The sequence below is a fragment of the Anguilla anguilla genome, chromosome 5 (genome assembly GCF_013347855.1).
Source record: "Anguilla anguilla isolate fAngAng1 chromosome 5, fAngAng1.pri, whole genome shotgun sequence".
Taxonomy (NCBI): Eukaryota; Metazoa; Chordata; class Actinopteri; order Anguilliformes; family Anguillidae; genus Anguilla; species Anguilla anguilla.
In genome coordinates this window covers 46,952,642-46,967,907 of record NC_049205.1, presented here as the reverse complement: position 1 = coordinate 46,967,907, position 15,266 = coordinate 46,952,642, and the positions used below count along the sequence as shown (strand labels likewise).

Below are 15,266 nucleotides of genomic sequence, written 5' to 3'. Positions count from 1 at the left end.
GCAGCTGGGCGGTGATACTGCTGCAGTAACATCTTCACGTGTCTTAAGGTACCTGTGGGCCAAATGAGTAAAACCATCTAATGGGGCAGAAGCACCAGTTATTAATTTGGAACCCCCTAGGGTTTGTATTGATACAAACACACAGTGACATACCATGACTCATTTATGTGACTCATCCATTTCTTGAAGTCATTCATGCGCTTTTATTTTTCAACTCATTTAAATGCTGTGAAATTTTTGTTTCCCTTCTCATATTCTAACATGACACTTAACATATTTTAAAAAGTCAAATGTATTTATCAATTACATGCAAAAAAATAAAATAAATGACCCAAGTGCCATGTTTTTTATTCTCACGACAGCCAATGGATCCTCTGCAGTATTTCACTGTAAATCCACAGAAAGTTGAAGACTGTAGTATGTTGTTTAGTATCTCTAAAATTAAATGAACACCACACCCAACCACCTACACTTCCTGCCTCCCTAAAGCCAGCATGTGTGCCTATGATGTCAACATTCAGGAAAGGGTAGGGATGGCGGTGGGAGGATTGGGGGGGGGGGGGGGCAGCAAGATCCATCCCACACACAATAACTTTTTACATCAGACTGTACCCACACATGGAAAACTGAACTATCCAGCTGTGCTTTCCACACATCTGTGGAAACACCACAATACTATTATTAGTTTATGACATAACAGGCAGATTCTTTAACATATACTTATATATTAAACGTGTGTGTGTGCACAAATATATACTTATATCTTACATCATTAAGTGTATATATATCAAATTTACAGACTAGGTAATGTAGAAATTTCCCCACTGTCTATTAGGTCAGCTGACCCGGTCACAATGTGAGTATTCTATTGTAGGACTGTTGGAGCCCATGTCTCGCGGATAAGCTGGAGAGGCCGAATCACACACCCAGGATACGAGGGCGACGGAACTTCTCACAGGTGTACAGTAGGATGTAGGCGCCTAGCGACTGGACGAGATGGTCCTGAATGTCGCTCACCGAGGCATCGTCGAACTTGTGCCAGCTGCGGGTGTGGGCATTGTGGAGGTACGCCGTGTAGTGCCCCATGTCCAGGTTGCCTGTGTGGTTCTGTTAGTTGGAAGGTACGGTACACAGACTTAAAGGAATTATTTTTTAGTTAGCGCTCGGGTTGAGTGCTATTTTATATAAATGCAGTCCATTTACCATTTACCATTTACATCAGGTGCTTGAACTTACCACCACGGCATACAGAGAGTATTTGCTGTGTCGGGGGGATGGGCTGGGTGAAAATGGGCTCAGGTCCAGGTTCTCCAGAGGGAAGACCACGTTGGTTTTCAGCTTCTTCTTGTGATTTCCTCGGCATTCGAAACTGCACATTTGACATTTTTCTGTCAATTTATTTGTCATTGATTCAGATGCACTTTTATATAAAGTATTTTCAACCTGGATGAACTGTTCATCCACCAAATGGCCGAAAATGCATCAGTATAAGCGTTGCTAAACATTCAGCAGTTTGTTGCTTGCTTCTGAGGAGCAAGTGAAAATAAAAATGCTGTAGTCAGGAAGTCTGGTGTCTTCTTTTTTTCAAAGATTGGGTCGCAGTCAAGCCCAGAGAAAGACACAGGGAGCTTGGAAACATTTCACCAGTGCGGAGACAGCCAGGCAAACAAAAAGACAGACAGACAGACAGACAGCTGCGGTGCCCTGCACTGTGGTTACAGACTGCTGTGTGTGATGCAGCAGAAATGTGAAAATCCCAGACAAAGCGGAGGTGTAGAGGCAGACAGATGGAGCGCATTGCGGTGACGGTGCTGACATGCAGCTGTGGTACGGTGCAGTACGAATACGTGGCTTGGGCGGATGACGGGGCGAAATGACACTAACCGCTTGAGATGCAGCACCAGTATCTCAGGGGGCTTGACCAGAGTGGTCTGCACTGCAGTGTCCTGCCTCAGTCCACACTCAGGGCACAGCATACGCTCGCTGTGCGTCAGAGTGCTCTGCTGGAAGAAGAGAGCCAAGCAGTCCTGCGAAAAACATTCATCCTCACATGAAACAAACCTGCCCTCTACCACTGCTGTACGGACTAGTGTGTGCCACTTGAAATGAGTCACACATATAACAAAATGGTATATGCTAATCTGCCCACAGTATGACTGGCTTAAAATGCCTCCCTCTCCACATCAACTGTTGACTGCCACGCTTCTCTCAGATGGGTGTGGCACATTGGTGGTGGTTTGGGGGAGCCGACCAGTGTAAACACTTTGGTTCTTTTATTTAATGAAAAGTGCCAAGGTGTGTAGAGTGAAAAGATTTTTAAAACTGTGATGTACCACATGCCTATTGGAGATCCTTTATATTTTTGACCTTGTCCAGATTGTATTCTTTGTTTCCATGCACAACCGACTCTTGAACGTAAATTTAAAATGGCTCATGTGATACGTTGCTGTTATTGTCTGGCCCTCTCGCTCTGTTCAAGAGTTACAGCAGGGTTTCAGATTTTCCCATCTGAGGCAAAAATGAGATGACTCTAAATTCTCATCTTTTCACTAAAATAAATTTGATTGTTGTTTTTTTCTGGCATGAACGACAAGTCCCAACTGAAGTCATAAACAGAACATCAAACAAAGAACTACGCACATCTAATTCTCGTGCTTTGTCCAGCACCTGATAATTGATTGCTGAGCTGCGTGGTAACCCACACTGCGACAGAGGCTAACTGCTTGCCACAGTAATGCCTTGTGTACCGACGGGCTCCTGGTGTTCAGAGCACGCTCACCTGGAGTGAGCACTTGATGACGTGGTTGGGGACGGGCAGGGACAGCATAGTGGAGACCTGGTTCCGCTGGATCTGGTGGCTGCAGTCCATGCAGAGCGTGACGTAGCTGAGCTGGCCCTCGAACAGTCGCGTGATGATGGAGGACTCACCGGGCAGGTCGGGGGAGTTATCGCCCTCTTGTTTGTCCTCCCTCTGTGTGTTGGAAACAGTCACAGATGCAGGCTCTCTTCAGAGCAAGCACTGACATTTTTAAACTATCGTATATGCAATGGCTTGAAGAAGCAGCAAAATATGACTGTAACTCTTCTTTGCACATTGCAGATTGGCTTTATTAGGAATGGCAACCACAGACAAAATCCTAATTTAACAGGAAATGCAGTAGAATGAGGTGCAGCCCTGGGATGGTACTGCATACCTTTTTGAGGTCGTCGTGGAGGGCGTTTAGGAGGAAGAGCAGCAGCTCCTGGGCGTCCTGCTGACAGCTGTTGTCGAACTGTGGGTGGAGGGTGCACACCACGTCCCTCATTTCCGATGGGGTCCAACTGTCCCGTTTGACCAGCCACACCTCCTCCACCAGCCGTAGGAAAGGACCAGCAACCACCTGACTCTGGAGGCTGAGGAAGGGGGAGAGCAGGGAAAAACAGGATTTAGTCATAACAGTACAGTGGGGTACAGTACAGAAAGCAGTAGTCTGAACTCCTCTCTATCAGAATGGAGTTAAAAAGAGCAAAGAACAAAATGAAGGACAAAATGAAGGATTTCACAAATAAAGCAGTGGCTCACCTGGATATGTTGCTCCTGTTTCGTCTATCCAGGAAGTGCTCAACCAGGGGCACTGTCCCAAGGAGGCACTGCAGAACTGCGTTCATGTAGCAGGTGTTCCCACAGTTCACCAGGCCACAGAGGCCTGGGCACTGGACCATACTGGTACGCCTGCTGGAGTTCTCCTCCCTGATTAGAGAAACACTGCTAATATCACATTTAGCACTCAACACTGCAGGACATACGCATACAACAATTCAATTTCATACAAATTTCATCCAAAAATGAAAGATTATTTGTTTCTTATGCACTCAAAAAACGTTAAATGATAATGTCAAGGAGGGTCCAGATTTTAAATTTCATGCTGTGAACTAAATCAGATCAGAAAATATGTCAGTCAGGAGAAAGAAAAATATCATAATCTTAGCTGTTATAAAAAGCATTTTAAAAGAAGCTGTTTGAGTTTTCACAGATTTTGGGAATGCATCTGATTGTCAGTTAACACTACTGATATTAAAAAGCGATTGTAAAACAAACCTTGAAGGACCATTGTTTTGGCCATTGGTCTGGCTGGACAGGCTGGCGAGCGAAGGTGTTGTTAGCGGAGTGGACGGCAGGTATTCCACAGCCAGCTCCGTGGCTAAGCCGTAAGTAAAGTCACACAGGTTGATACGGCTGCTCGGTGCCCGCGACCGCAGCGAATACAGCACAAACGCGTCGATGCAGCCTAGGTGCACCACCAGCCAGAAGCCCTGCAGGAACACCATTGACTGATGTTCCCCTGTGTCCGATGCCCAGGGTAGGAGGACTGGGCCGACCCAGCCATGGAGGTGGGCTCTTAGGAAAGCTGTAGAGTCATCCTCAGTCCCAGAATCCCCTTGCTTCACGCAAGGAAAGCCAGTGGGAGATGGGGGAGAAGAGAACGGCTTAACTGTGTCATCCTCTCCTGGCCACAGGTTTACAAACTGAAGGTGTACTCCCAGACCTGAAAACACCTGGCTTAGTCTCCCCTCCATGTGGGCAGAAGAGTCTAGCTGTACATTGTAGCCCTTGTTGTAGTAGGGCCTCAAAAGCCGATGAAGGACTTGCTCCATTACTGGTGACTTGGAGCCCTTCTGAAGCACCTCTGGGGAATACAGGAAGAAATTGCAAACATACCCAGATTCCACCTCACAGAGGAGAGCCATTTTCATGTGGCATTTGGCTGGGTGGCCTTTGTATGACAAGGCATATTTTTTCACACACAGTGGACGCCCCGGAGTGTATAGTGTCTGGAAATTCCTGGAGATGTTTCCTTGGAGATTGTAGAAGGCATCCCATTGGCCCTCTGTGTTCTCCTTGCATACGTTCATATTCAGCAGGGCACTCTGAGAAAGGCTCTTCTGAAATCTGTGTTGCCATTTCTCCACTGTGGCGACCATGCCTGCAGCTCTTCTACTTCCATCTCCAGGAATGATTCCACCCTGCAGGGCCACTGCTGTCCAGGCCAGGAGGTCCGAACCCTGAACCACCTGCGTTTCTCCATCCAGGCCACATGAGGAGTTGCCTTTAACCTTCGCGCACAACTCTTCGATCACTCTTTTTCCCAGTAGCTCCTCGAATAACTCTTTCGCTGGCTGCCTATGGTGCGGGCCTACTGGCCCAGATTTGCTCCTGGTAAGTTTCCTCGCTTTCCAGGACCTGAAGAGGTTTGGCGCACAGATGCTGTCCCGGTCAGAAGTCACGCTCACTGGCCGTCCCTGGGGACACTCCTCCGGAGCCCACTGGCTCTCAGTGATGGCCACCGCCCATGTGTCTATAGCCATGTCATCTTTCTAAACTACAGAAGACTCAGTTGTCCGTAGCCATCAACTTTCCACAAAAATTGAAACTCTTCCCAGCAAGCACAATCTTTTGCAAATGCTTTCTGGAAGGCTTTAACTTTGCAAAAAAACCCACCCAAAAATGTTGCAGTCACAACTCAAAACAGATAACCTGCAAGAGGTGAGCCAGGTACTGCTGTTAGTCCGAGGAAGAATTCCAGGTACAATGGAAGGAGGGGATGGGTCATCTAACAAAGCTTCCTTCCCAGTGATTGCATCAAAAAAAAAAAAAAAAAAAAACTACAACTGTATCCTGACAGTAAAATTCTGTAAGGAGTTACAAAAATACATTGTATAAGAAAGCATAACAAACAGATCAGAGAAGATTTTCAACTGAAAAAAAAACCTTTGCTTTGATGTTTTTGGTGGCACAGGCTCAGTGTCCAAGTAATATATAATTCTGACATACGATTCTGTTTCTTCTGCTCCCTGAGGTTTGCTGCAACAAGGGTTTTGTGTATGTGTGTGCACTTATATAGGAGAGATAGCTTCTTAACTACTGTGTCTTAGCAACATGTCAACAGTGACACCATTTCATTAACAGCCTGATGATGCATTTACTGTACTTCAGGGATATAAGCCAGTCCATTTAAAATAAGACAACAGCAGACATTTCACTCCCTGAGGCTCATCTTTCCTGTTAATCTTTCTTCTTTCATGAAATAATACATTTGTGGTCTTATTTAAGTAATAACGATTTCCAATAACCTTAGAAAGGCTATGTGAATAGAATTCATATTTATTTATGTATTTTTCCCAGATCGCCAGTTTTCGGGAGTTACATTGTCTTGAAATGATGAGCGAATATGGTTATCAAATTTCAGTGAAATTATGCAAATTATGATTATACTCGACCATATAATTAAATGCGACTTGAACATTACAAATCTAACGTGCTAAACGTGGTCATTCCCACATTAAAGCAATGTTATATCTTGTATGTCGTGCGCACTGTGGAGCGCTCTTAATCTAGACTCATCCAAATATAACTCCTATTTACTAAAAACAAATTCCAGTAATATACTCCAAGTAATAAATATAATAATTTATTGTGTGAGGTGATAGTACTTGATGTATTACAGCTACTTCGACGCACTCTGGTACAAGTAAAGCCACATACATTGAAGTCACTGAAGAACATAGGTTTGATTCGATATTTCGTAAATGAGTATACAAAGAAAGCTCGTCGTGTTCATTCAACCACTAGGGGTCACTCTAATCATTTTAAGCTAAACATGGTAGCACTTGCAAGTGATGCTTAACGCACACGATGCTAATACAATTTTATAGAGAATTTTTTTAAGTCCCACTTTGCTGCATAGATGCAGTATACTATATGATAACATCACCTAAATGTGCTGGATTCCATGAAATGACAGCAGTTTCATCCTTTGAATAAATCACTGTCTGAACATTTTGATTCAGCAGCTTACCTTTGCTAGTGGTGCCCATGCAGATCAGAGTAGGCTAATTACAGCCTGTCAGCTCTCATGTCAGGCCTAGAAGAATGCACCGAAATTGATTTAATTAATTATTTACTATTACTTTAATACCACTGCATTCACTGTAAAGTTAAATCCATTTTAAAAATTTGTGATTCCTTCCTTTTTTTTGTAGACGAGAGCATCTTGTCTGGTAGGCCTACAGCTGTTTTGAAAACGTGCCGTCTTTGTGAATTGTTTTGCACACAATGTTTAAAATAGTTCAGAAGTTGAAATTGCACTAGATATGTATTGATTTGAAATTACCTGGGTGAACCATTTTGCCCTGTAGGCAGGATCATCTTTAAAGATAGCCTTATCACTGTATATAGAGAGCTTCTTTTTCTTCTCCTTTGGCTGGTCCGCAACAGCAGGGGCAGCCCTACAAACACGAACGTCTGTGACTGAGTGATGAAGTTACACCATTGGTCGGCCGGATGAAGTGTGTTAGGTCCTAGCCATATACTAGGTTTTGACCTGGTCTTGTTTTAACTTAAGGCTGTTCAGTTTTTACTTTTGTCTTTGTACACATACACACAATGGTTTTTGTGTGCTGCAGTTTCCAACCTGAAATGAACAAATACACCCTCAATGTAGCCTACTACTACTGTGCCAGTACAAAAAACATTTTAGAGGTGTGGTTCTCTGTCCAGATACTCACCCTAGCCATACCGTAGCAAATTACTTAAGACAATGGGCCTCATTCGCAAAACATTTCTATATTATTCTTACTTTTGTTCTTAAAAATGTTACCATGAAAAACCAATATGGGATTCATGGCACATGCGCAGACCTTTGTTTTGTGCATATCCCAGGTGTATGAGATGATAAATGATGTTTGTATATTTTATGCACAATCCTGTTCTTGCAGTTAGCAAGGAAACAGCCATGAACAACTACAGATAAGAAAAAAATGATGAATTTCCAGAATGTTCCTGGAAATGTTCTTAAACACAGTTTACGATCAAATGTGATCATACATGTTTTGTGCATGAGGCCCAATGTCTTCATTCCAGACACGTTTCAAGTGATTATGATTCACTGAAGTTGAAAGGTATGTCTCCAAAGGTAAACATGCAGGTATTCAAAAAAAAAAAAAAAAAAAAAAAAAAAAAACTGGTGACCATGGCATTTTAATTCATTCAGATCAAATGAATACCGGTAAATACAAATGATTTGCAGAAGTTAGATCTGGCAAAAGACATATTATTCAAGTGACTGTTCAATATTGACATGCTATTATGCATTACATAGTTGTTATACTCAAAGTTTCAGCTTTCTACATGTACCACGTAAAGATATGTATCACAATTTTTCCTCCCCATGACCAAATGCTAAACTAGTTACCATTCCAGTTAGACAACATACTCTGACAGACTTACGCTGACAGTGGAACACAGAGCACATTCTTATGTTCTGCCGATGGCAGTGGCTTGCCTCTGATGGAATGTGAAGCCCTCCTCCAGACAAATAGCACAGCGAGGGGAAGTGGACTGCCCCACTGACATTAGGAGCATTTCCAAATGCCAGTCCCGCACGCATTTCCTAGTTATATGGTGTCAGTTCATACTCTAAAACATCAGTCATATAAAGGTGTATGTGTACTGTACGTATAACTCAAATAAAGAAATGACACCCTGTATAAAAGTATAAGTATAAAATAGAATTTACTTAAAAAGTAATTAAAAAAAAAAAACTTTAGTCATAAACTATACAAGCCGGGCCGTAAACACATACAAATCTACAGGAAGCTAGAGGGCCACCAGACAGTAGAGACCCCCACTCCGGCTGGCACATATCACCGCGGTATCAGACCGCTCCCCTGCCCTCTGCTGAGGGACCCCGGCAGGCCTGACGTCAATCCACGAGAGGTCAGCCATCTTCCCAAAATAATCACTCCTGCTGTAGACCGCACACAGCACTTACCCAACTGCTCCCCAGTGCCCTTACATAAAGAACCACCAGAGAAAAGGAGCGCACAAATGCCTTCAGCTTGCCTCAAAAAGACAAAGACTAGAGCAGAGCTTATACATTTTATATTTTATTAGATTAAATGATATACAGTACAAAATGTATACAGTATTATACCCTTAATATGTTCCACAATTCCCCCAGCATAAAATAACTATAATTTTAATCTATTTAGCTCGTGCCAGATAACTGTATCTATAAGATACACTAGATTAAAATTTGCTCATACAATACTTGAATGACAAAAAGACAATAGTACCTCTGTAACATTAAAAACTCTTCTATTAATTTTTGGTGGACACAGTTTCAGATAAAGAGTTCAACACATTAAAATTACATATATTGTACTGTAAAAGTTGCATTGCAATCTGCCCATATTTTACAAGATTTTCAATCCATATGTATTTATTAATAAAGGATGTACCACAAATGCCATAATACAGATATTTCTACATGGTGTTTTTACATTTATATAAAAAATGGATTACATTCTGCCCTAGATAAATTCAGTAAATGCAGTTTTGTATCTGAACAGGTCTCCCTTACAAACCTGCCATGACAAAAATGTAGACAATGCACTTAAAATTGCTTATTTTATACAAGGCAACTTTCATAATTCATAATAATAAATACTATACCCCTCTATACAATGAGATTGTACAAGTTGATAGCCACTGTGGATACTAATATCAACATATAAACCTGTTTAAAAAAAAGCCTTAAAAGTTGTTTTCCCCCATTTATATATTCTAAAATTGCTATGGTTCTCAATAATTGCACCTTCTCACTTCTTATTTGCAGGCAACAACAGTTTTCCATTAAAAAAAAAAGGTTACACATAACTTCCTTGCGAAGTCTGAGAGGCTGAGCTCAGTGTCCTACGCTTCCTATTCCATCATGCAGTGCATGACAAAATGAACAGGCTAAAGAAGGAAGAACCCCACCCCCTCCCCCACAGTCCACATAAATGGCCTTGATGGGAAGTGAGATGATTTTACAGTGGATACGAAAGTGCTGCCTCATCTCCCCCCTTACACCCTGGACACGGGGGGGGGGGGGGGGGGGGGGGGGGGGGGGGGGGGGGGGGGGTCTCACAGCATCAGACGCATAGAATGCCTTTGTTCTTTGGCACCGCTTCCTGGCTGAACGGAATCCTCTGGCGGTTCGTCTTGGGGTAGTGTCACTTTGTCGGGTGTGTAATCGTTGCGCTTCAGATCTGAGGAGTTTGAAAAAGAACACACGTGTTCCTATAAAACGTGGCCGAGAGAGGCTCCCAGTTCCAGGATTCGATAGAAATGATCCCCCAGAAACAAAAAACTTGACTAACTTCAATTTCTTTAGAACTACTACAGTTCGTAACTACAGCTGCGTGCGCATCTTTAGGCCAATGACACACGGTTCTCACTGATCTATGGCCATATCAGTTTGCTGTTCTGCATTAGTCAATCTAAAACATAAAGCATGATAAAACGACATCAAATACCACGGGCCACATGCGTGTGCCCCCATAAGAACAGATAAAGCATTTTACAGTTTACAATTGTAGGCATTTAGCAGATACTTGTCCAGAACAACTTACACAGCACAGCTTGCATTTTTATTGCATACAATCCATTTATACAGCTGGATATTTACTGAAGCAATTCAGGATGGGTATCTTGGATCCAGGGTGCATTGGCAGTGCCCCACCTACAAAGCAAACCTACAGCCTTGGAGTAGCCAGCCAGCTTCTCTAACCATTATGCTGCAGCTCCATCCTGAATAAAGCCCCGCAAACAATGGAAGAATAAGACTGAACGCCAGCAGAAATACGCACCTGGAAGTTTGAGTTTTCGGCAGCAGGAATTGCAGTGGTGTTTAGCGCGGAAGTTCCGTATTGCATCATCTCCCAGGTTCGCTGGCCCAAAAATCATGTCATATGATCTGCAGCAGAAGGACACGTTTACAGTTTCTAGTGCAATACTGTACTGCTCCAATAAAATACTGTCCCACGTTTTCTGACGTATTTCAATTTCATTCAGTTAGACGAAATATAAGAACATGTTCCTGAATAAGTGGGCAAACTAACAAAGAATTGACAGCATACTGCACTGCTAGGATTCTCTCTGGAGAGCAGTGAAAATTCTCATGGAACTCACCCCTTTTCACCACTTTTTATCACAGACGGATCTGTCAAAATTTCTCCAACACCTAAACAAAAAGTAAGAAATTACTTGACATGCACAAGTCTTACGATTTACCACTTAGTAAAGTAATTCCACATTTAGCGTAATCCACATAAGTACATTTAGATTATGTCATTTTGTCCTCACTGTAACACTGAGATCATATACCTTGCAAGTCCAGCACCAGAAGCTCTCCTCTAGTGTACTCATATGTCCAGTGGCTGAAGGCCAGCATAGTTTCCTCAAGTAGGTTTGTGGGAACAATCTCATCCCCGTTGTTGTTGTTGAACTTCCTGAACTCTCCGGTGATGCACTCCTCAATGGCAAACCACTGACCAGCTGAGTGGCAATATAACAGAAACACCTCCAGAAACCTGTGCGTGAACAAATATACGTTTAAACTTAGATTCAACTGCATTTTAAAACGAAATGTACACTTCCAGGGCAAGAACGAGACACAAAATTGCAAACACGCGAGGCTAAATTGAGAGCAGGCTGACAGGACGCAGTCATTTACCTGGGTGAATAAGGGATAGTTTTCGGCCTCATTTGGTTAAAGGCAAAGGTCAGTTTCTGAGCAGCTCTTTGCTGCTGAATTTCCTGGGGGGTAAGGGGAGGGGAGGAGAAAAAGTCACAGGATTACAAAGAGCAACAGACACCCCGTCCTTCACAGCTCAGGTGCTGCTCACAGTGGACGTCAGTGTGCTTCAAAGCGCGTCAAAGCGCTTCGCCGTTCAGCGGTACAGTGCAGTGAAATTCCTCTAACGGCCTTTTCGGTTCTTGGCAGCGTGCGCCTTTCGCTTGCTTGCGTAATTCCCCTCCCCGTGGCAGCCCTGCTATGCGGTGCCGTTGATCCCCTGGTAAGAGGATACGGCTATCGTGTGTGGAGGGCAGAGTGGTTAAATCAGTGTGGCCGCCTGCCAGTGGCTGAACCGCTTAACATCAATAACACGCCCAGGCACAATAAAAAAATAAAAAAAATTTTTTTAAAAAGGCACCCGAGATTCCATTCAAGTTAAATTTGACGCTTTGATAGTTCATTTCCTTGGATGATATCGATGCGGAGAATCATGGTGGCCGACAAACTGTGGAAATAAAATAAAAAGACAACGCTGGAAGGATACTCTATGAATAAATATACCCGAGGAAGGAAGGGAGGAATTTATTGGTATAATGGAAACTGTATTTTTACCCTCTCCAAAGAGGGAGGAAGCACATGGCTAATTCATTGATCACTGCCACCTACTGTACCGTAACGATTAAAGACCAGGAAAAAGCATTGATCGAGGCACTGTAAGAACGAAACAAATACCACAGCTGAGAAAAATTCTATCACAAGAATGACGAATCAGGTCATAGCACCAAGTGAAGAACAGGAAGACCTCCACGCTGGACATTACGGATACAGTAGGCAACAGCACTCAAGCCCGGCCACTGGCATTCGCACGCCAGGGCTTCACCCGGCCCGTCTGTAACCCCCGCACAGCTGTGATGCCAGCTAGCGCGCGCTGCTCGGGGTTCCTACCCTGAGACAGAGATGCAGCACAGTGTCTTCTTTGTAGATGGTCTGCCAGGTGTTGACCACCTCCGGCAGGAAGGACTTGACGATGTACAGGTGGCCCGGCTTGAGGATGTCGTACTCGGACCAGGTGCAGAGGACCTTGAGCGCCCGGCGCAGGCCCCCGCCCATCTCCTCCTTGCTGAGGAACTCGATTTTGGCACAGAGCCCCCGCTGGGCCCAGGACGACATGCTGTTGTTGATGGTGTTGGGGGAGCTCTCCTCCAGACGGTACACAGTGACTGGCTCTCCTGTATGGGGGCGGGCACGATAGAGCAATCAGAAAGGAGGAGGGTGGGAGGATGGCAGGATAGAAGAGACTGGGTGGAGCCAATGGAACCTTACCTCTCGGTGGCACAGGGGTGAATGGAATGCTCTGGGACAGCCGCATCAGATTATTACGCTCCACGGCTAAGGCACATAAGAACATAAGAGGGTGTTTTTTAAACACGTCTGAGAAAGGCCAACATGAATGAACCTGCTTGAATTCTTACAGGCATGTTTATCCCCACAGAGAACACTTCCAAGAACTTCTAAGAACAGGACACAAGAAGGAACCAGTCGGAGTACAAATCCTTGATCCTATGCATATGTGAACTTAACTCACCTGAATATTGATAGCTTATGTCCATAGGCTTGAAAGGGGAACCAATTGCTGTGGAGCAAGAGAAAATAAGTTTCAGCTACTTCAGACAAACTGACACTTGAAGCTACTGGCCATAGCACTGAAGACAGTGAACAACGTGCAACCAGGGGGGCAGACTCTGCCAGACAATTCAGAAGTAGCTACACTGCTTCAATCAAGATACATAGACAAGAAAACCAAACCAAACCAAACGAAAAACCAAACAAAACACAAACTGACTCACAGTCTTTCCTGGCCCCCAGATGTGCGTGTCTGGACGTGTACAGGCATGCTGCAGCTGTTATTATAAGTGAATCAACAGACAGTAAAAATTACACCACTTGTTATAAATCCTAATAATAAATGATTCCCTGTTGCTACTTTAACTGGTTGAGACACAGCCTCTCTCTTCCTGTCCTGTGTGGCCTGGGCAGGAGAAGCCTGACCCAGAGGTCCTGACCAGAACAGGCCAGAAGGGCACGGTCCTGCCATATCAACCACACGGTTCTCATGAGGTAAATACCCACTGGTAATGAGGCTGGGAACAGCACTACTGAGATTAGGCACATAAACCTGAGAGCTCTTAAGCCACCTTTAAATGAGTCCTTCAGACAGTGATGGCACTGAAGTACACTCTTCGGTGTAAAAATAAAGAAAGGAAGAAAAGGAACAAAAGGTATGCAAGTGAGCGTTTGATGTGAAATCTGACAAGCTAGGGTTTGTTTTCAACAGCTCGTAGGAGAGTGGTCTGTCACCAAGAAACGCTCAGAGGAGTGCCTTCTCCAGGGCTCTGCATGTGAGAACCCATTCCCCACGGCAACACCCATTTCCAGTTCATAAGCAGCTGCATTGTAAACTAAGAAGTTTTTCAATAGAGAAATGATATCCTACCATTTAAGGCATCTTCTCCTGGGGTTCTGCAGAGAGAGATATAAAATGATTAACGTAAAATCCCAGAAAAACAATGTACGTAGTGAATCACAAATCACTATCAACTGAGCTTTTTAAAACAACCAGTGTAAAAACTAACATCTACTTATTTATCTTCCAATTTTGGCAGCAGTAATTCATTCCATGGTTGGTTGCGTTTATGGTTGAGCAAAAACTGACTCACAGTTTAACTGCTAATTACCAAATTAATCATTTCCCAGTCACCGAACTAGCTGCAAGCGAGAAATTCAACATTTTCCTTCCATGAAGAGAGCTGAAATCAAAAATCGTTCCAATTCAAAAATATCAAGAGGCCCGATCGAGGCAAATGCTTCACTGGCTGTGTGCTGAATGGCTGAATGTTTTCCATCGCCATGGAAACCCTAATATAGGACTGGCAGTGGGCCACGGGACTGCCTTGTGGAAATTCTTTGATTTGAGAGAAGAAAAAAAGGCGTCCTTTCCTGAGAGGGGAATGTGAACCCTGGTCTCCCAGGTGAACTGCTTGCACACACAGGGAAGTCAGACATGAGAAAAGACTAATCAGGGCTTTCACTCCTGACCCTCAAAAAGGCAATTCTCCAACAATAAAAGTCACAAACTGGTTTCACCTAACCCCAGTGAATCATTAACACAAAGTTGATTTTTGAAGATGGCTCCCAGATACTCACAGACTGGTGGCTTGCGATGACTTGCCTTGTGCCCTCTCCTGTATATTATAAAATTGTGGGGAAAAAAAAGAAGTCGAAAAGTTAAACAGAACAATGATGGAGAGATTTACTTGTACGATGTGAAATGGGTTTGTTCTATTGGTTTGGGGCTGGAACACAGAGTCATTGCAGGAAAATGAACTGAGCCCCATTCGCGGCTGGGGCTTAAGCTGGCGGGTCTGAGACGGGGGGCAGAGAGACCAGTGCACACTGACTCACCAGCAGATGCGCGGCCCTCAGGTCCTCATGGAGGGGGATATCTTCGGCTGAGACGCGGCTCCTCTCTCGCTTGCTCAGCGCTGTATCCGCGGCGATGGCGAGCGTGGCGGACAAAACCCAGTTAAAGGCCAAGATCGTAAACGAGGTGCTACAGATTTCTGATTTTGACGCACTCTTTCTCACACAGGGGGAAAGGCTGTTGAA

At 44.0% G+C, this 15,266-nt stretch overlaps 2 protein-coding genes across 6 annotated transcripts in view; both read right to left on the bottom strand.

Annotated features, from left to right (window-relative positions):
• Positions 1-330: 330 nt before the first annotated feature.
• LOC118227103 lies at positions 331-5,829 on the bottom strand. Its single transcript, XM_035417246.1, has 7 exons — positions 4,079-5,829; positions 3,563-3,730; positions 3,195-3,393; positions 2,780-2,971; positions 1,885-2,027; positions 1,237-1,369; positions 331-1,107 (listed from the first exon to the last, which is right to left on the bottom strand). The coding sequence occupies exons 1-7, from the start codon at positions 5,344-5,346 to the stop codon at positions 919-921; spliced, it is 2,292 nt and encodes a 763-aa protein (XP_035273137.1). The 5' UTR covers positions 5,347-5,829; the 3' UTR covers positions 331-918.
• Positions 5,830-9,923: 4,094 nt separating this feature from the next.
• Positions 9,924-15,266, bottom strand: part of trpm7 (transient receptor potential cation channel, subfamily M, member 7) — a 42,018-nt gene continuing 36,675 nt past the window's right edge. For 2 of the 5 annotated variants that reach the window (XM_035417707.1, XM_035417709.1), the window contains exons 29-40: positions 15,063-15,148; positions 14,805-14,842; positions 14,095-14,120; positions 13,448-13,501; positions 13,186-13,233; positions 12,924-12,989; positions 12,546-12,829; positions 11,538-11,620; positions 11,189-11,394; positions 10,994-11,045; positions 10,672-10,778; positions 9,924-10,071 (exon numbers count right to left, since the gene is read on the bottom strand). In XM_035417707.1, coding sequence (XP_035273598.1) covers positions 9,947-10,071; positions 10,672-10,778; positions 10,994-11,045; positions 11,189-11,394; positions 11,538-11,620; positions 12,546-12,829; positions 12,924-12,989; positions 13,186-13,233; positions 13,448-13,501; positions 14,095-14,120; positions 14,805-14,842; positions 15,063-15,148 — 1,175 coding nt within the window. In that variant the 3' untranslated portion in view covers positions 9,924-9,946. The remainder of the gene's footprint in view (positions 10,072-10,671; positions 10,779-10,993; positions 11,046-11,188; positions 11,395-11,537; positions 11,621-12,545; positions 12,830-12,923; positions 12,990-13,185; positions 13,234-13,447; positions 13,502-14,094; positions 14,121-14,804; positions 14,843-15,062; positions 15,149-15,266) is intronic. The other 3 variants (XM_035417706.1, XM_035417710.1, XM_035417708.1) reach the window with 2 other exon arrangements.